The 21,201-nt window shown below is 38.6% G+C and overlaps 1 protein-coding gene across 3 annotated transcripts; it reads right to left on the bottom strand.

Annotated features, from left to right (window-relative positions):
* Positions 1-252: 252 nt before the first annotated feature.
* Positions 253-20,693, bottom strand: LOC102222577 (beta-1,4 N-acetylgalactosaminyltransferase 1-like). 3 transcript variants are annotated; one of them, XM_023344083.1, is made up of 11 exons: positions 20,608-20,693; positions 7,929-8,143; positions 7,667-7,849; positions 4,334-4,440; positions 4,158-4,195; positions 3,896-4,076; positions 2,817-2,909; positions 2,538-2,725; positions 2,321-2,461; positions 942-1,179; positions 253-858 (listed from the first exon to the last, which is right to left on the bottom strand). In XM_023344083.1, exons 1-11 carry the CDS (start codon positions 20,632-20,634, stop codon positions 650-652), a joined length of 1,620 nt encoding a protein of 539 aa, XP_023199851.1. In that variant the 5' UTR covers positions 20,635-20,693; the 3' UTR covers positions 253-649. The 3 variants fall into 3 exon arrangements, with proteins under 3 accessions (XP_023199851.1, XP_023199803.1, XP_023199887.1); XM_023344035.1 differs by lacking the exon at positions 20,608-20,693 and having other exon boundaries at positions 7,929-10,718; XM_023344119.1 differs by lacking the exons at positions 7,667-7,849; positions 7,929-8,143 and having other exon boundaries at positions 20,608-20,674.
* Positions 20,694-21,201: the final 508 nt, after the last annotated feature.

Below are 21,201 nucleotides of genomic sequence, written 5' to 3'. Positions count from 1 at the left end.
TTGGTTTCCCGGGATGTATGTAAAACCCAGGATGTTTTACATGCATCCCGGGATGTTTTACATACATCCTGGGAAACCAAAGGTCATTAATTAATAATTAGTTAAATGAGGCAGTAGACTAAAAACTACTTGTGCTATTATAAATGTGTCACAAGAAATGTTCATTATTGTTGCAACCTGTATAGACACTATAACAAAATCTGTAACTTGAGTTAACATAAAGACAACAAGTTTAGCATTTTCTTTTTCCATTTATTTTGTGTACAAATTAAATACATTCCCTCCTCTGCAGGATCAATGCATCATGACAACTTATAATAGCCCATTTACACACAAAAATACATATTAACAACACAAAGTTAAAACTGATCTGAAATTCAAATTACTAGCTCAGTGCAATTATCATCAGCATTGTACCTTACAAATTCAAATGTAAACTTCAAAAGAAAACATGTGAAAACAGTAAACAAATTGCAAAAAATGAGGATTGTTTCAAACAACAAGAACCGGCTGGATTGTTAACATCACAACAGGTGGTATAAAAAAAAATAAAATAAAAAATAAATCTGGTTGTCAGCAGAAAAAACAAAATATCTCTTAACCAAGAGCAACAACTATTTGTTTTCATGAAACCAGTGGAAGTGTATTTTTATTGACTGGTCATGCACTTGAATCTGTTCTTAAAGTAAAAGATCTCATTATGGTTAAGACCCGTATTTCTAGAAGAGTATCGAAACTGTTCATAGGCCTTCTGTGTTTCTGTTTTAGTCCATGGCAGCTTGATCTTTGATGCATGGTTAATGATGACGTCACTGCAGGAGCCGACGTGCATGGTGCCCAGAGCATCTACAAAAAACTCTGCAGAAATGAAAGGCAAAAATAAGTTATGCATGTATTTAAAGCTTTACTCTAAGATATTAACATATTTAATGGCCTCTAACCTAGATGGCCTGTTCTTGACAGGCGCGGGTCAAAGCCAACTTGCCGAACTTTGTCAGTTCGAGCCATGAAGAAGTTGATGACGGCGTCTGCTACTACACAGTTGGGAAATCCCTCAACAGCATGGTGGAATCCGTTCCTCATATTTAAACAGTCGCCTTCCTTTCCGCCTTCTTCCACTGAAATGGTGTGACGGTATGTGGCAGTGTAACCAGTAAACTCTCTCACTGCACCACCAACCTGACATTTGTGAGAAAAAAGAGATAAATATGTTCACTTTTTTTATTTTGTTGTTTTATTCTCAAAATAAAAAAAGGAAAAAAAATAGCAAGAAACGGTTGACAGTCTGGTAGGGTCAGTGCACACTATCTGAATATCGCGTTTATTTGTTCATCTTATACCCCACTTGACTTTGTATAGGCTAAGATATGACACTTTTACACCTTGTTGAGTCATCTAATATAAATTATTAGTGGCGACATGCAGATGTCTCTGTCTATTGCCTTATACAGAATGAACTCCATCAAGCAAGCATAAGTACGGTTTATGGCGGCTCCAAAACCATTTAGGCCATTTACGTTATGGCCTAAACACATGTTTAGACCGCATGTTAGACCACAGACCACATTTTAAACTGTTTGACTTGAGTCATAACTTTCAGATACCCAACAACAAGCCATACCTGTCAAGTCTTCCACATTGTCTGGGAAAGTACTGTTTTTCTGCCCCCCCTTCCCACCGTGCTCACGTATTAGTATTTTCTTGTAAATAACTCACATTATTGTGAGGAAATTTCTATGTTCCACAGTAGGAAGCTGTAGGTGGGTGTGAGAATGTGGAAGTTTGTATTTTAATTCAAGTACAAAATCATTAACTTCTTAAGAAGTGTTAATACCTAGATGGTTACCTAGTCAGAGATCAGAAAGAAAGTTGTGACTTGACTCTTGGCCTCCTAACAGTTTGAGATTCATATGGATTCAACAGACAGGTAGTAATTACATAGATCTAAGCCCTTTGATCTTTCTTAAATATACTAGTCAGTGGTGTAATTTATATTTTTTAAACACAAATATACACTGACAAGAAAAAAGACAGGATAATGAATCCACAACAAGATTTTACAAAGCATGATATTTCTATTTATAAATGTTTACTGGAAAACAACCAAATTCCTCTACAGTAGGTGTGTATAGGGCAAATGACCTGACATGAAGTACAGAAATTGAGGTTTGCAATTAGAGGGCCGGCAATACACCAGCCCTCTAATCTGGGCCGGTGTATTGCCCAGGTTTGAAGGGTTGAAAGAAGGCTTTGAAAGTATGCAATAAGAAATATAACAAATTACCAAATCAGAGCAGCTGATTTGTTTTGATCAACTTACCAGATCCAGTGTGGTTTTCTCCAGGATGTCCACCATCTTTTCCAGCTTGGTGTTTGCAGTAAAGATAAAATCGTCGTCCACCCAGAGCACATACTTGGTGGTCACTTGAGACACTGCCAGATTTCTTCCTGCAAACCAACCCTACAAAGAGAAATTGAGTTACTTTGACTGAATCATTATACTTTTACCACAACATAGGATCAAGCAAACATTTTACCTTTCCAAATGGCATAATGTATTGCTCAATATGAGGGCCGGTCACTGGTTGGGTGTGTTCGTTATCATCCGCTATAATTATGAGGATGGTGGGATAAAACTCCCTTATGCTGGCGATGAGATCTTTGAGCTTGTCGTAGCGCAAAAAGGTCTTGGTAGCGATGGTAACCAGAGAGGTAATGTTGTACCCTGAGTGACAACAGAAACAAAGCAAATAATAAACATGATAAAATGCGTTCTACTATAAATTGTTAATGAAATACAATATGTGCTCACAAACCTTTACTTTGTCCAGAGTTGTAAAGTTTCGGAACGACTCTGTGTCCAACCTTGATGGTGAAAAATGACTCGTGGCCTTCAGTCACAAACTGAACTGCCGGATGAAGCAAAAGCTGATAAGTGAAAGTACATAAGAGGCAATGAGCTTAATAAAGAATTGAAGGCACAGCAAATTATTCTTCCTCATATTTCCTGCATAGTTAGTATGGTGGTCAAAAATTTAGAGCAAAGTGTACACATCTCAAAATCTTGTAACCAATCAGATTATCATCTTAGCTATGGTGAACCGTTTCTGCATACATGTTTCCCTCTACATTAACAAACCCTGCAGGGTTTGGTATTGAAACATTCCCAGATCATGATGTTGCCGCTGATGTTTACAGTGATGTACTCTCGGGTCTTCTTTTTCACCAAATGTGAGACTGTTAGCTGTAGCATACAAATAGCTGCTCAATTATGAAGTCAGTTAAAATTCATGCAAACACTTATTTTACACAATGTATTGTAAAGATGTGTTTTAACTTTTATATCAGTCAGATTACATTGACAATTGTTTTACTCATAAACGCAACTAAATATGAAAACATCTGAGGGGTGAAAATTATTTGTAGACATTTTAAAAATTGTTGCACTCAATTCCTTGAGACGTCTCTTGAAAATGTGTTAATGTTGTTTAAATGCTTAGGATTCTCAATTGCCTTGTATTCTCTCTAAGCATCTTTCTTTTCCATCTCCATGTCAATTACATTTGAAATAAACACAAAGCAATTTCTATAAAAGTTTCATATATATCAAGTTCAGAATCTTAGCGAAAGCCGCAATGCTGCGCATGTGGAAGTAAATGTGCTGGGCCTCAATTTGGCACTCAGACAACAAATCTAAGTCCCACCCTGAAGGAAATGATACAGTCTAAAAAAAGAAAACCGAGATAAAAAGCACCAAAAAAAAGCAAGAATGAGAATTCGTTATTACTTGGGCCAAGAAAAAGAGGAAGTTTTCTTTCGATTTGGAATCTTTCCTACATTTTGTTTTAAAAATCGCTCCTGATACAGTGTCATGGTGTTAAAACGTGAACTTTACCTAGGTCTGATGTCATCGGATGAAATATGATGTTGGTATATGTGACAAACTGGAGCTGCCTGTTCAGAGCATAGAGAGCTGGACTCAACAGTGAAATGTGCTTTTCACCCATTCCTTTTAGAAAGACCCCGTCCACTGTGGCAGCAACGTCAAAAGTCCCCATTGTCGCTGTCAAATTTACCTGTTTTTAGACAAGATTTCTTTTTATAAGTATTAGCCACATTAGACAATCTGTGTAAAAAACAAACAACAAAAAAGTTACCATATAGCTGCTTCTGCCTTCCAGCCTTAGACCCAGACCTGTGGAGAGAGTGGTGATGTGGATGGAACGCATTAATGGAGCAGAAGATGTTCACTAGTAAACTCAAGATTGGATATTATGGTGAACTGCTTATACCACAGTTTCTGACACTACCACATGTAATTAAGTATTATTACCTGGGATGATGATTGTTTTGAGGGGTTGCACCTTCACACCTTGGGTTGGATACTGAAGAGGATTGTCAGCCTCGGCAATGATGAGCATATCTGCTGCAGTATGGGACCTGCACGCAAAGGCAAATGGGAAAAAACAGGTTGTTGTGACTGAAGCTACTCTTGAGTTCACCAGGCTGATCTCTTTTTTACAAAGTAATGCAGTTAGCCTGCTGATGCTTCCACACTGATAGCAGAAATACGTACATCCACACAGGGCACAGAAAGTTACATATGACTCAAGCATTTCCATCAATTACTAGTGTAAAGCAGTACGATTAACTGATCAGGTTAATAAAATAATGACATGCAATAAAGTTCCTTTATCTAAAATAATAGACAAAAGAACAATTTTCTACTTTCTTCATTATTTGACCAATTAAAACCCTTGGATATCCTACTTCTTGGATAGCAACACAAAGCTTACTTTTGGTGTTGTAAAGAAAAAAAAAAGATAATTTAAGTGTTGAATTACTCAAAAGTCAGATTTCTTTTCCAACTTTTCCAATGTCCTTGGGATGAAGTGTTAATTGTTAATGACCAGCAGCCTGTTTTTTTATGTCCCTATGATTAAGAGCTATTTGTGTGAGCTTCATAGATCAGTGCTCAATTTGTGGTATTGGAGGAAACGTTTAAATAGCTCTGAAAAAAACTTGTGGCTTTCATTGTGAGAGTAGCTGCTTGCTGCAAAGCCAGACAGTCTATCACAGAAAGCTGCAATCTGAAAGATGAAAAGATACTGTCAAGAAAATCCGAGCTCATCCCACTTCCCCATGCTGGAGATTTTAGTTTAACAGTAATAATAAATAAAGTTATCTTTAAAATGAATCACTCAAGTGACATCAAGGCCCAACAGTAGACTTAAGTGTCAATAAAGTTAGTTTAACAGTAATAATAAATAAAGTTATCTTTAAAATGAATCACTCAAGTGATATCTAGGCCCAACAGTAGACTTAAGTGTCAATAAAATAAATCTGGTTGTGTGTGTTGTTTTTGTCTCATGCAAACTTTGCTTTAATTCTACTTTTCTCTATTTAATCATAAGAAATCATAGTCAGTCAGAGAGAGTCATGAAGCAAGAAAAGCAGGTTTCCTGGAAAAAGAGGAAGTAAGTTCCAGCCTGCAGATTTATAAAAAATAGCTGAGACTATTTCTTATTTTAAATCATGAAAGTTTTAAAGAATGAAATCTAAAACATTTTGAGTAATTTGATAAGATTCAAAGTAAAATACTTATATTAATATTGGTTTACTTGTAATAATATTTACACGAACATTTGTGGGAACAGTTACAAGAAAAACAAGTAACTGTAACTTTGGCATCAAATAATTAGAATCATGTATTATTCTTGGTTTCTTTTCAGAAAAACATCTGTAATAACTCACATTAAGATTATAATAAGTATAATTAATAAGTTATGGTTATAAAATCATAAATGAATGATAAATCAGAGAAGCTGAAGAAAATAAATGTGATATAAGTTATGGTTATAAAATTATAAATGAATGCTAGATCAGAGAAGCTAAAGAAAATAAATGTGACATAAATGTGATTTTGACATTGAACTTGAAATGGTGTAAAAGGTGTAACTGCAATTAAACATCACTGATATGTTGGAGGTAGAGAGTAGGTGAAAGGTGAAAGGCAAGGAACTAACAGGAGAGCAGAGATGATCAACGCCTTATTTAGAGAGTAGGTGAAAGGTTGTGCAGGCAATGGACAGGAGGTTGAGCAACTCTGAGACATTAGCACAGACATCAGGACATAATGTCTGTAAGACAGTGATGGATATGAAATCATCTGAGCAGTCAGCCAATGAAACAAGCCCAGCAACAGTGCTAGCCAAAGAAACCCTATAAAAGGTGAGTGCAAAAGAGGAACCGTTCGTTGGATCCTCCGGGCAGCTTCGAGCCAAGAGATGGACAAAGAACTCTGCAGCTGAAGAAGAGCCGGGGCCACGGAGCCGAAGACTGTCCGGCCATGGGGACCAACCCGTCAGCCCCACAACCTGTGGCTTCAAATCGCACTTCTCTCATCGGCTGGGTTCAGACCCCAAAGACAAAGATGAAGACAAAGGCAAAGACAAAGAAGAAGAACTGGTGCCTTCCTTCCTGCCAGCACCAAGTCCTGTGTGACCTCACCATCCATGCGGAGAAGAAGCTCATCAGACCTACAGAGATTCCTGCCTTCGCCGATCAACATCTTCCTCCTGCTGCAACACCTTCTTCATCATCAGACCTGCGGAGATCCTGGCCTTCATCGATCGGCGTCTTCCTCCTGCTGCAACACCTTCTTCATCATCAGACCTGCGGAGATCCTGGCCTTCATCGATCGGCGTCTTCCTCCTGCTGCAGCACCTTCTTCGTCGTCGTGCCAGGTCTGGGGTTCGAGGCGCCAGGCTCCGTCCGTCTCTCTCAAAGGTTCCTTTTTTAGTTCTCAGTGTCAGCAGTAGGGAAAGATAGACTAGATGATTGATTTTACTTATTTGATTATTTCTGCTACTGAATTAAGCTGTACTGACCCTTGCAAAACTGCCTTACTAATAAAATATTTAGCATAAAGAAAATCTAAAAGATGTTGTGGACATTCAGTTAATGAGTCACCTTAAAGTTCTTTGATGGTTGTAAAATAGCTGTGATGTTTGATTCTGGAGAGGAAAAAGTTTAAAATGTTTTTAGGTTGCTGGTAGCCCAAATTTAAAACGTCATCCTTGGGACTCGCCCGAGTCACTAAAACCTACCTGGTTCAATAACAAATGCAAGTTGTAAAATAGAGAACGAGCGACCGTTAACAGGTGTGCTCTGTGAAACTAGTTGGCTGTAGGCTGCTCAGTCTGGCTAATTCACAGGGGGAAGAAGGGTGGGACACCTGGATGTTGGCCGTCAGAAACCAGGCGAATCGTTTCTCGAAACCAGCTTAAACAGAGTTTACTTCAGTTCTGGACAGGGTAAATCCCGGCAGATTTAGGAAACTCAATTAACCCGTTAGATGGAGAGCTGGTAGCACATCTCCCCTCTCAGAAGAGGAAGCAGAGAGTGAGAGAGTAGAGACAGAAAGGAGGGGGGGGGTGTTGCGCAACAACAATACGTATCGACTTATTGATGCTCTTTGAAATACTTTCACTTTCAAAGTGACTCCAGCTCACTCACTTGATCCACGGATCAAACTGTTAATATTTTTCCACAACAACTGGTTTGTTTAAACAAGTTTAAATTAGATCCCAAATTCTTCAGCGCCCACATTGCGCACTGAGATAAGAGAAGGGTATGGTCACAGTACTCTTATCTGGATTTTTACCTTCTCAAAAACTGGTGGTACTCCTCTGCTCTCTGTTGCTGTACACTCTCAGGATCAGATTGTATTTCTAAGAACGCCTGCTGGAGGTTGTGAGCCCAAACACGAGGGAAGAGTAGATTGGAGAATGGTAAATGAAAGGTTTCCTCTCCGGCCTGGCACACACATGCGTTCTGAGACAAATGACTGTGGGAAAAGTTGAAGAAAATTAGCAAGGATGAAAAGATGAATTTACAGTTAAAGAAAAAAGTAATAATACTGACACCTTGCCACATTTTCTTTGATCTTGTAGGGAATGTCAGAGTAATCTGTTATGATGCTTTGACTTTTCTCAATGAGCAGTTTTTGGATTCGACTGCCTTGTCTTAGTTGTATATTGACTCCTAAGGTGTTTGAAGGGCTCCAGAAGTAATAGAGGACAATTAGCAACAAAACAAGAAATGGAATCACTTTAAGGCCCCATCTGCAGTTAAAACGCATCTGGAGAAAAATGACAGGAATATCAAAATGACATGACAGAAACACATAAACGGAGATAGATGACATTATATTGTTTTACAAAGCAGGATTGTAACTTCCCTCCCTATAAAGAGGAAATTTCTCTCCTAGGGACGAGTTTCACTTGCTGGAAATCTGCTAGTGTAGGGGAACTAGAAGATTTCACAACTGACTTAGCCTGCTGGTAACCTGATAGCCTGAAACCAAAAATCTCATGTTTTTTTTTTTTTTATCAGTGAATGGACCACAAATAAGACTTTACCATAGCTGTTCAGTGTAAATATATTTGTAAAAAGCAGCAGCTGATGCAGATAAAGTTTCAACTCTTCTGTTCAAAGAGCTCACCCTACCATTATCCAAAGTGGTGTTGTGGACGGATTCCACCACCGTCCTAACATGGATTCAGTCAGATTCCTGCCATGTCAAGGTATTCGTAGGAACTCGAATAGCTGAAATCCAAGAACTGACAGATAGCTGGGCTTGGCAGTATGTGACAACATCTGACAACCCCGCAGATGATCTAACTAGGGGCGAAAGACTGCGAGACCTCACATGCCAGTCCCGGTGGGCATGTGGACCATCATTTCTGCAGCTACCGCAGGACCAGTGGCCGGAGCATCCAAGTACACCATGCGCCAACTTTGCTGAGGAGCAGCGTATCAGCAACTTGCTTGGTTGTAACCTCTGAACCCTGTCTGCTCCCAGATGCACAGAAATTTACCGGTTTTAATGACCTCTTAAAGGAAACTGCCAAATGCCTTCAGGGGTCAACTGGTGACAACCTCACAGCAGAGAACTACAAAGAGGCTGAACTTACTCTCCTGAAATCTGCTCAAAGAGACAATCTCCCAGATGAGATCCAGTGGTTGACCACTGGGAACCACCGTCCACCGTCCAGTCGTTTAGTCACCCTGGCTCTGGAATATGACAAGTCACTCCAACTCATCAGAGTAGGTGGCAGACTTAGACGTTGTAATGATTTTGAACCTGCTATGACTCATCCAGTAGTCTTGGACCCAAAACATCCTGTCACTAAAATACTCATTCGACAGGTTGACAGAGATTTAAAGCACCCAGGAGCAGAGGGATTGTTTGCCGAGTTGAGAAGGAAATACTGGATTCTTAGGAGCCGTGAAGCCATAAGGAGTGAACAGTGCTGTTGCCCCGAGTGCCAGAAATGGAGAGCTCAACCTGTCAATCCAAAGGTGGCAGACCTTCCCATTGCACGCCTTCGACTGAACCAGCCAGCCTTCTTTTCAACACGAATCGACTGTTTTGGTCCAATGCAAGTGAACGTTGGTCGGCGAACTGAAAAACGCTGGGACCTGCTCTTCAAATGCTTGACAACTCGTGCCATTCGTATTGAGGTGCTGTCTATCCTCAGTTCTGACTCATTTCTCATGGCATTAAGAAGATTTGTCTTTCGTCATGATAAACCAACTGAGATACTCTGCGACCAAGGAACTAATTTTCGCAGAGGAGAGAAAGAGCTGCAGGAATCCTTTAATGCTCTACACCCCTCCTTGTAATCCCAATTAGCAGAACATCAAATCACGTTTCGATTTAATCCTCCCAGTGCTCCCCACTTTGGAGGATCCTGGGAGCGGGAAATCAGATCCATAAAAGCAGCCCTGAAATCCACAATAGGCTCGCAAGTTTACCAGAAGAAATCCTGCAAACAGTGCTGATCGAGATTGAGGGAATGCTCAATTTGAAATCTTTGGAGTACGTATCATCAGATCTAGCCGACTCAGACCCCATTACCCCAAATATGTTGCTGATGACGTTTATTGCTACCCCAAGTGTTATACCATGACTCAGAGCTCATTGGACAGCGACATTGGAGGACCTGTCAAGTGTTATCAAATCGTTTCTGGACACAGTTCATACGTCACCACCTGCCTACATTACAGACTCGGTCAAAGTGGCAAAAGGACACTTCTCCTATCCAGTTGGGTACTGTGGTGACGATAGTGGATCCCCAACTCCCCAGAGCCTCATGGCCTATTGGAGAGATCAGCAGAGTATTCCCGGGAGCTGATGGCTTGATCAGGACCGCAGAGGTCAAGGTGAAAGACCACATGTACATACGACCAGTGAGCCGCCTTATCTGACTGTGAGCTTTAAACTGCAAACTGCAAGTTTGGGGGTGGCTATTCTGAAGGCCATGTTGTAGTTCCTAGTTTCACAACCAGGTGGCGCAGCCATTTGTGGATGGTATTTCTTTTTTTTTCAAAACATTGTATGAGAAGCCGTGCAGGTCAGTGGACGTGGTGTTTGAGGGTGGTTTTGTGATTTCGTTAGTGTGCGTCCATATGAGTGGTAGGTTGCAGTGGCATTTTATCAGATTTGATATAATGGATATAATGTGTCTTATTCTATAATGTTAACCTGCTTTAGCCAGAAAATCTTAAGGACAGAAATGCTTTAATTCAAAATAAACTTGCTGATATCACTCATTTTAAGTCTTATAATAAAGTGACATCAAATTAACTGCTAGTCACTCACAGCAGCAGCACAGGTTGTGGATATATGAATGTGTGGAGAGGGTAGCTGATTTCCGTTTCCTGGGGGTCCACATGGAGCAGGGCCTCACATGGAACATGAACACCTTCGAGCTGATAAAAAAGGCCCAGCAGAGACTGTATTTCCTGAGGGTTCTCAGGAGGAACAACATCAAGGAGAAGCTGCTGGTGTCCTTCTACAAGTGCTCCATAGAGAGCATACTGACTTACTGTATCTGCGTATGGTATAACAGCAGCACTACGGCTCAAAGGAAAGCTCTCCAAAGGGTTGTGAATACAGCCCAGAAAATCATTGGCTGCCCTCTCCCCTCACTGGAGGACCTGCACAGCGACCGCTGTCTAAGAAAAGCACAACACATCACAAAGGACACTTCTCACCCCGGACATTCTCTGTTCACACTGCTGCCTTCAGGCAGAAGATACAGAGCAATCAGAACAAGAACCAACCGTCTCAGAGACAGTTTTTACCCGATAGCAATAACAAAACTAAATGCAATCAAAAACAAACATTAATCATCATGAATGATATATGTGAGAATGTGGCTATTCTTATTTATTAGTTTTTTTTGTTTGTTTTTTTTCCAGTTATTTGTTATTTCTTACATTGTATGTGAATTGTGAGACAGTTATTTTTTTGTTTTTAAGCATATGCACTGACTGATGGCACTTTTTCAATTTCGTTGTTCTTGTGACAATGACAATAAAGACTTATCTATCTTATCTGTCTATCTATCTAGGTTGCACGCTCTATACACTTTTTCTGCAAGCAACACAACAAAGAACATCTGTTAGTAATCTCAAAACCACATCTTTCTCACTCTTTGCATTGGCCAGTCTGTGCTATGGCACAGACTTATTGCCATAGCAACTGACAGCAACGCCCCTAAAAAAATACTGAAATATTTCCCACACAAAGAGCAGAACATTCAGTCTGTTGCAGTGGTATGGGTTTAGGCTTAATGTTTATTTTGCGATTATTAATAAGTGATTGATGTGGTACGAGGAGAAATCTATAAATATTTCGCTGCACTTTACTGTATGGCTAGCTCGCTATTACTGTCTCTTACTCTGCAGTTGTGGAGTCACAATGTCTGGGATCATGAGCGCCCCCTGCCATGAGGCAAGAAAACTGCCTGCCTCACCTCGAATAAGTTGTCTGCAGTTTCTGATCGCTCCTCAGCACACGAAACACGTTACACACAGAGTTGGTGACAAAAAGCAATGTACATTATATACATAAGCTAAATTATGGAAAATCAGTTCATATATTAAATGTTTTTTAACCACTTTATTGGCGACGTACAGACAGGAGGAGCATGCTCTCATAGAATGGCAGTAAGCGAGAGGTTGCGCAATCCAAGGTGAGGGTCAGCGCGATGCTGCCTCACCAGCTGCGCTTCCAAGCATTTGAATGGGAAAATGCAAAAATTCAGCGATTTTGAAGGAAAAATAATCAAAATTTGTTAAGCTAATACTTTACAGTACAAACCACAGGGTGAAAAATAGCAATATAAATCATTTTATCATTATATTTTTCCATTATGACAGGTGAGACTCTGTCTCACTTGCCTCCCCTGACCGCACGTCACTTATATATATATATATTTATATATATATACATACTGTATATATATATAGTAATTTTTCATAATAGGTTGGCTCCCTGGTTTAACTGAGAACATCAGAAAAATTTTTGATAAAATGTCAATCTACATATCTAGAGTCCTACTTGGAGAGATAGTCCATTGCAGTATAAAAAGTCTTCTGTTCATCACCTACTTGTGTGCTTTAAGGGCAGGATGTGGTCAAATGTGAAGTGTGAATGTGAAGTGAAATAACTCTGCACAACGTACAGAGTAGACTGACTAGTTCCGTGTCAGAGTGTTTGAACGCTGTTTGCCTTTGAATAAACCATCTAAAGACACAGGTCGACCTGTCTCTAATTTATTGAGCTGTTTCCTTTCCCTTTTGATAAATAATTTTCACAACACCTTCTTGTCCCTCGTCAGTGTGTGACCTCTGAAATATATTTATGAAAGAATAGACAAAACTTCTAATGAAAACATTCCTAAACCTTGTGGAGAGCCTTTCTGGAAAGTCACGGCCATTTTGGCTGCAACAGGCTGACATCACTATAAATTTTATGATTTATTATAGAATATCATTATAACTCATATATGTGTGCATATACTTAAAAATATTAACACAGTTGAATAAAACATTGTGATCCCTCAGCATGAGAGATCACAAAGTGGGAGCAAATTAGATGCAAATAGTGGATGGTTCTGAGTCACCACAGCACAAAGTTTACTCTGTGAATCCAGGGTTGCCTAGGGCAGCGGTTCCCAACTGGAACTACTGCTCCTGCAGTAGCGCTGGAATGCTGCCAATCATGCTATAGATGTGTGTCTATCAAGCACACTTGATTCAAATTACTGCAGATCTCCTCTGCAGCCACTAAATGCTGCAGAAGCCTCTTGATAACCTATTCATTTAAGTCAGGTGTTTGGAAGCAAGAAGACACCTAAAACATGCAGAGCAGGGTTACTTGAAGACTAGGTTTGGGAACCACCGGCTTAGGGTGACCATGTTTTGATTCCCAAAAAAAGAGGACACTTGACCCAGTCCTGAAACAGACTAGGGATGCACAATATTAACGTTGGTATTCGCCGAAGTTAGTCATTTTCAAACAAAATCAGTATCAGTTTAATACAAAACACAAAAACAAAAACTGGAATGTTTATTTCTACCTTTGTATCATTTGTAAATGTGTTTCAAGAGGGGGATATGGTTGACCATATGGTACTTGTTTGGTCATGTGTAGAGATTGACCAGTGCAGGTTTTTTAAGGCCTATACCATTTATTTTATGGTCTGTCAGGTTTTGAAAATGGGCAGACAGTTCTAAGATCGTAGATCTTGTAGTGTGCACTGGGCTTTACACTAAGGAAATGAGGAAGGGGGGGTCAGTGGAGAGCACCGGAGTTGAGCCTTTTTTCATTCAGTGTCATTGACAGAAAGAGAAAAAGGCCGGAAGAGACGATAATGCTGATAATTAAAATGACGTCGATAGTTTTAATTTATCGTACGATTAATTGATTTGTCGTTTATCGCGACAGGCCTACAGGAGTTATAAGTACTGCAAAGTTGTCTGTTATTATTAAATCTTAAAACAAGTGAATTTTGCTCTTGTCATTTACAATATCTTTCAGAAAGTAATAGTTTGTGTCACATCTACAGGTTCATAACATCAAGAGTAATAACCAAATCTTTATCAAGAGTTTAATAAAAATAAGTGCCATAAATCCAAGTGCATAAATGTTCTTTTGGCTTTTCATTGTTGATAGTGACAGATGTTACTGTTCAAAATACTAAATTTCAGATTGATCAAGAAACAGACAACTTGCTGACACTAATGAGAAGGGTGATGCTGAGATCTGGATTTCAGTAAAGAGGCCAGGTCTGGTTTGTGGGCAGTGGTTGAAATGCGTAAAATGCCATGCAAGTGGGAGTCACTTAGTCTCCCAACAAGAACCAATTGAGGTTCTTGTTTAAACAAGAACCAATTGACACTGTTTGGTAACACTGTTATGTGTGAGAATGTCTTCTCACACAAATATGTGGAGCCAAATAAGCTCAGCATTTTCTTAGTAAATGTTCGCATTTCTGGAAACCTGTCTTTATCCAGCTTGCTGGTGTTTGCTGCGCCATTCATCGTCACACTGCAGCTCAATGAGCTCCAGCTGCAGCTGTGGAGGAGCATCATCAGGGTCCACAGAGAAGGGAGAAGAGAAAAGCAGCATGTCTGTATTGACTATTTGTCCCAAAAACTTAATTCCAAAATCGAAAAATTCAAATCTCAAAGGTGATCAAAGCAAATGAAATAAACTCAAACAGTTAATACTGGGCATCATGGGTTCTGGTTTACGCAGTCCAAACAAAAGGTCAAACAGTCAAAATGCAGCTCTTGGTTTACTTTTATTCAGTTTTTTGGCTAAAAACAAGTTACAGGCTTTGGATAAACCTACCCTAACTCCTGCACCTGTTCTCACTGATAAAACTGACTAACTGATGACAGACAGACAGTTAAAAAACCATAAGACCACCCATATGCCTCAAGACTCATCTAAACTCTACGTATTTATACTGTGAAACACAACCACTTCCCAAACTGAAATCAATTAACTAATTAAGTGAATTACTAACCAAAAACTTATTTAGAAACAAAATAAACATTCTAATTATAAATCAACTACAAAACAAAAAAATAAACTAAATAATCTACATTCTAAACTTTAACTGAAAATAATGGAGAAATAGCTCCTACAATGTCCTTTTCAATAACTGCAAAATCCCAAAAGTTTTTTTCGAGAGAAGAACATAATAATCGGTAGTTGTCGCTCTTTTTTCTTCTGGGCAAAAGAATTTTTATAAACCGACATGCCACCATCGATTATGTGAAATCTGGCAAGATGTTTTACGTACGTGTACATATTAAACCACAACGTTGTTGACACACAGGTAGAGAAGAAGCGGAGAGACTGTTTAGCCAATCAGAATGCAGAACACAATGCACGATGCAAATCCGAGAAGCAGCGAGACCGTGAAAGGTGAACCGCGAAATAGCGAGGGTTCACTGTATAGCAGGAAAGTTGCTGAACTGTCAACAGTGGAGTAATTATTGTTAACATGACTTGGTGGGCCAGTGTATTAATTTTTCCACAACACAGGTAAACCTCTCTTATAGGAGCGCCAAGGACAGTAATTTTGAGAAATCTTGACATGGTTTATAAATCGTCCGATCACCGATCTCCCGTAACTAAGAAAATTGGCACAGATAAATCGGTTGGTCAATAAATCGGTGCACCCATAGAAAAAATGGAAAGAGGAAATGTTAGCGTAGAAAATAAATCAATGTATGTTTTAAAAAAGTGACTGCAAATGAAAAAAAATACAGAAAATGGAAAAAAAATAATTAGGTGAAATGTCACAATAAATAAAAATATTGCATTAAATAAATACTGAATATGAAAAATGGAAAAAGTAACTGAAACACAAAACTAATAAAAACTTTAAGATTGGGTAAAAATGAAAGAACACTGGTAATGTTATGCTGTTGAAAATTATAAACACATATTACTTCATTACTTCACATTGTATAATTGAAGAAGTTTGGGAAGTTCTATATTTTGGATGCAATATTTGCCACATTAATTATGTTATCCAGCCCGTTATTTATTTGAATAGTTATTGGGAATTTTGTGCTGGTATGATTTTTAAATTTTTTTTTTACCAAATCGAAATAGATGTGTTTTGTAGAACTGTAATTGAAGCACTTTTTCCACATGTGTCACGTGATCAACAGCCGGATACTAAGGTAAAAACCTCGAAAAACAGGAAGGATCTCAGTTGCACTCAGTTGCCAAACCAACTGAGAGCCTTGCCACCTCTGTTGCCACCCTAGCTGGCGTCTATAAATTCAAGAAATAGTTATGGCAAATCGGACATTAAGAGCATGAATCTCTTTCTTCCGGCAATATTGAATGCAACACAATGTAACCCGACACCTACTCCTAAGTAGCGGCAAGTACAAGAGAAGCTGCAAGGATAGAGACTGGACATTACGTCACTTATGTATGTATGTATGTATGTATGTATGTATGTATGTATGTATGTATGTATGTATGTATGTATGTATGTATGGATGTATGGATGGATGGATGGATGTTTATTGTCATTGTCACAAGGACAACGAAATTTAAAAGGTGCCATCAGTCAGTGCATATGCTTAAAAACAAAAAATAACTGTCTCACAATGCACACACAATGTAAGAATTAACAAATAACTGGTAAAAAAACAACAAAAAAAAACTAATAAATAAGAACAGCCACATTCTCACATACATCATTATGATGATTAATGGTTGTTTTTGATTGCATTTAGTTTTGTTATTGCTATCGGGTAAAAACTGTCTCTGAGACGTGCGCCACATATGCGCTATTGCTATGCTCAGGCGAAAACCTGATAGTAATTGCAATATAACGGACTGAATGATCTATTTTGTTGTTTTTACGTACTTTGTGTGTCTGGTGTTGACTGACTCCACCTGACAGGCTTGAACGCAATCTCTGCTCTAGATGCTCATTGAGCTCATTGAGTCTGTTGCCATGGCAACGGGTCCGCGTGTAGGGTCGAAGGTGACACGGAGCGAGAAAAAGGTGGTTTTGTTCTTCATCGGTTTATCAGTGTTACTGTACCTTTATTGTGGCGCACTGAAGCAGCTGCAATTTCTTAAACTTAAACAAGCGACCAAACTGAACTAATTCCCTGCTTTGTTTGTCAAACGTGACGATATAACAATCATCAAACTATGGCTCCTACAGCAGCGATCAATCATGCAAAATAAAACGATTGACAACATAAGAGAAATTCGCCCCGTATTGCAACTTGACAGAACTAACAGAAACCAATTTTTTTTATAGATTTGCATCAGGGAGAATTTATGTATCAAACATTATCTTAAGCCATATTTAATAAATGTCTCTGATAATAAATGATGGTGCTACTAATATTTTTGTGACAGATTTCTGGTCATCCTGCATCGGAATAGAATGGTTTTATGGACATAACTCAATGGCGTAACACACAGCGACAAATAAGCGCTGCCAAATCCAGTAATACATATCAATTGGAAGCAGTACAAAAGACGTAAAAATAACTCACTATACTACATTAGGAAATTATATTTAATCCTCTGTGCTACATGAAGCAGATTTTGAAACAATGAAAGTCAAAAACAATATTTTGCTACAAATAAATAAAGTCCAATGTTAGGTCATTTGATTACTGTTTCTCCAGATGTGGGCAGAATGCCCAAAAATTATACTCAAGTATAACAGTACTGCTTCAACATGTTTTTATTCAAGTAAAAGTAAAAAGTACCTGCCTAAGAAATTACTCAAGTAAAAGTAAAAACTGCATTTGGTAAAAAGTCTATTCAAGTACTGAGTAACCGATCACATGATCAATTATTTAATATCTAAAAATTACACAATTAGATGGACCAAAATATAAAGTTAAGTGGGAATTTTGGTATTTTAAACACAAAATTACAATTTTGTTCAAATAAGAGTAGTGATACTTTATAATAAAATTACTTGAGTACAGGTACTGGTCAAAAAATTTTAATATCATGAAAAAGTTTACTTAAATCAGTAGCTCCATTCAAAAAGTAAAATTCATATATTACATTCATTCCTTACATACAGACTGATATATTTTAAACGTTTATTTCTTTTAGTGCTTACAATTATAATTCACAACTAATGAAAACTCCACATTCAGTAGCTCAGAAAATTAGAATATTGTGAAAAGGTTCAATATTGAAGCACCCCGGTGCCACACACTAATCAACTAATTAACTCAAAACACCTGCAAACGCTTTTAAATTGTCTCTCGGTCCAGTTCTGCAGGCTACACAATCATAGGGACGACTGCTGACCTGACAGTTGTCCAAAAGATGAACTTTGACACCTTGTACAAGAGGGCAAGACATAAAAGTCACTGCTAAAGAGGCTGGCTGTGCACAGAGCTCGGTGTTCAAGCACATAGAGGTGAATGGGAGAAAAAGGTGTGGTAGAAAAAAAGTGGACAACCATTTGTGATAACTGCATCCTGGAGGGGATTGTGAAACAAAACCCATTTAAAATGTGGGGATAATTCACAAAGAGTGGACTGCAGCTGGAGTCAGTGCTTCAAGAACCACCACACACAGATGTGTGCAAGATAAGGGTTTCAGCTGTCGCATTCCTTGTCAAGCCACTCATGAACAAGAAACGGCGTCAGAAGTGTCTCACCTGGGCTGAAGACAAACAGGATTGGACTGCTGCTGAGTCGCCCAAAGTTATGTTTTCTGATTAAAGTAAATTTTGCATTTCCTTTGGAAATCAAGGTCCCAGAGTCTGCAGGAAGAGAGAAGAGGCAGAGAATCCACATTGCTTGAGGAACAGTCAAGTTTCCACAGTCGGTGATGGTTTGGGTGTTGTGTCATCTGCTGGTGTTAGTCCACTGTGTTTTCTGAGGTCCAAGGACAATGCAACCACCAGGAGGTTTTAGGGCACCTAATGCCTCCTACTGCTGACCAACTTTATGGAGATGCAGATGTGAAGGAAAACTTTAGTAACAATGTTTAAATAAATTTGAATGTACACTTTATGATGTTTTTATTAAAGGTTTGCACTCAGTTGCAGCTCAACAGGACATATGCTCTTCTGACCCTCCTCAAAAAAGTGAAGAACAGATGAGGGGACGTTCAGCCCCAAGTCAGAACTCATCCGATTCTCACTGAGATGTGAGCTTTGTATGTTTTCTCCATTTGCAAATGATATTCAAATCTTTTGACCAGACCCTGTAAAAGTAAAAAGTTCAGCATAGTAAAAATACCCCTGGAAGTATATTTGTTTTTCAAAAAGTATATGTAATTGAGTAAATGTAACTAGTCACTCCCAAACTCTTCCCTTGTCAGGGAACAGAAGAAAGCGGCCATGGCTGACATGGTGAACGGTCTGCATTGTGAGCGGCACCAGAACTCCTGGATGGATCTCCTTCAGGAAGAAGCAGCCATCAGCAGAAAGATGGCAGATCTCCACAGAAAAGAGTTCAGCCAAAAGCCAGAGGAAAAATAAATTCTGTTGTGCTCAAACATAGCAGCCTTTTTTCTTAAACCCACCACACACACGTTATAGCTTCCATGGTGTTGTGGTCCTCCTAAAAACCTCTGCAAACTTAACTTTTATTGAAACACAGAACATCCAGAAATATGATGAACTGCAGAGTGAAAACACAATGAGATGAAAATATCTGTCTATATTATACTAAAGACATTAACACTACCCTGCACATTTTAAAATGTCTGTTCCAGAACAGCTGATACAAATGATAGCATTAGCTCATCCATTCCACCCAGAAACCTGTAAAAGTGTCTATGTGAGACTGTTTTTAATTTTTGTTATCATATTGAATAATTTCGGATTTTTGTCTTATTTTTTGTTCTAAAATGGATTGCTTGGGGGTTAAAATAGCTTAAGCTCAATATAATCTTCAAACAACAAAGCTACAAAAATAGAATACAGTATTGATTGGAAGTTTTAAACCCATTTTCCTATTTTGGTTTCATGTTTCACTGAAGATTCTTCAACACAACAACTAAACAGTGAGTGGATAGAAATATATAATGCAAGGTAGAAATGAACAAACAAGCCATTTTGGTTTCTTCTTAATACCAACCCTAACAGTTATTTTAAACTGGTTTATTGAATAATGCATGTGTTATCTTATGGATGCCTTCATTCGGAAATCTATTATGTGAAATTATCAGTAAAATACTTTAATCCACTCAGTTCTCAGGTCGGTCTGCCCTGCAGGTTTCAGGTGTTTCCCTTCTCCCCCACAATTAGACAAAATATTGTCATCAAACAGCCAGTTAGTGAGCCTGGGACACAGGAGAAACAGACCTGTCAGACCAGCCATCCTGCCCAAGAAGGAAAACAAAATGTGCACCAATTCACGAACAAACGAGGCTGCAAACGTCAAAGGTTACATCCCGCGAGTTTAAGACAACTGCTTTACTTGTTGATGGGAAGCTTATACAATAATGATGTTTAGACGAGGTCATGTTTGTATTACAGCATAATTAAAAAAATAATAATTATGTAGAAGTTCGCAGAGAAGAGAGGTCTCGTAGATAGGCTAAATTCTACCTGCATCTGTTTACTGCAGAAACAAATGCAAGCGTATCCTAATGTTCGCCTATCGGAAGATTTTCCGAAATAATACAATTCGTGTCATTTTTAAAACACGTTTTCAAAGGCCAGGTCTCCAAATAAAGCTCAAACATAAGGGGCAAAAAAGTTTAAATCTTACTGTAATTATTCTCGTTAAAGTTTGCATCTGGTCCAGACTTCCTCTTAACTCAGATTAGAGAAATCCAGTGGCTGTCTGTGTTTGGGTGTCGCAACCTTGCGCACAGTCGGTCTGGGCGTGACGAAGTAATTAAACGGGCTCAGGTGCTGCAGGGCCACTCATACAAATAGCTCAGAGTCACAACTGTAATACATTTTACATGGAGTGCAATGTAAAAAAAAAAATAAAAATAAAAAATGTAATTGAAGAAACCTCACTTCCATTATAATGTCTGTTTGACAAAAAGGTCAAACTGATCGTCATATTCAGTACATCGGAATATTATTGAAACGCTGTCTGTGTTTATTAACCTTAATGTACCATTAGTTTATGTTTACAACCTTTTGCTAATGTTTGTGATTATCTTCTGCTTACAGACAAGACTTTTATCAGACCATTAAAAATAATACAGGAATATTATATTAAAAGCTGTCATTCAAAAGGTATTTAAAATCTGACAAGCGATTAATGTTACGTGTATTCTAATTTTTTAAATTATGATTTCACTGAAAGGTTTAATACTGCCTATTCCTGGATCCAAACATCAATTCGTGT

The sequence above is a fragment of the Xiphophorus maculatus genome, chromosome 1 (assembly GCF_002775205.1).
Source record: "Xiphophorus maculatus strain JP 163 A chromosome 1, X_maculatus-5.0-male, whole genome shotgun sequence".
NCBI classification, from domain to species: domain Eukaryota; kingdom Metazoa; phylum Chordata; class Actinopteri; order Cyprinodontiformes; family Poeciliidae; genus Xiphophorus; species Xiphophorus maculatus.
Note: the sequence above shows the minus strand (reverse complement) of the source record. Positions and strands in the feature narration are given on the sequence as shown.

Coding starts and splice junctions, on each gene's coding strand:
- LOC102222577 (XM_023344035.1), bottom strand. CDS start 8,209: ATGTCATCTATCTCCGTTTATGTGTTTCTGTCATGTCATTTTGATATT. Junction 2,462..2,537: donor ACATTATGCCATTTGGAAAG/GTAAAATGTTTG, acceptor TTCTCTTTGTAG/GGTTGGTTTGCAGGAAGAAA. Junction 859..941: donor GTCAAGAACAGGCCATCTAG/GTTAGAGGCCAT, acceptor TCATTTCTGCAG/AGTTTTTTGTAGATGCTCTG.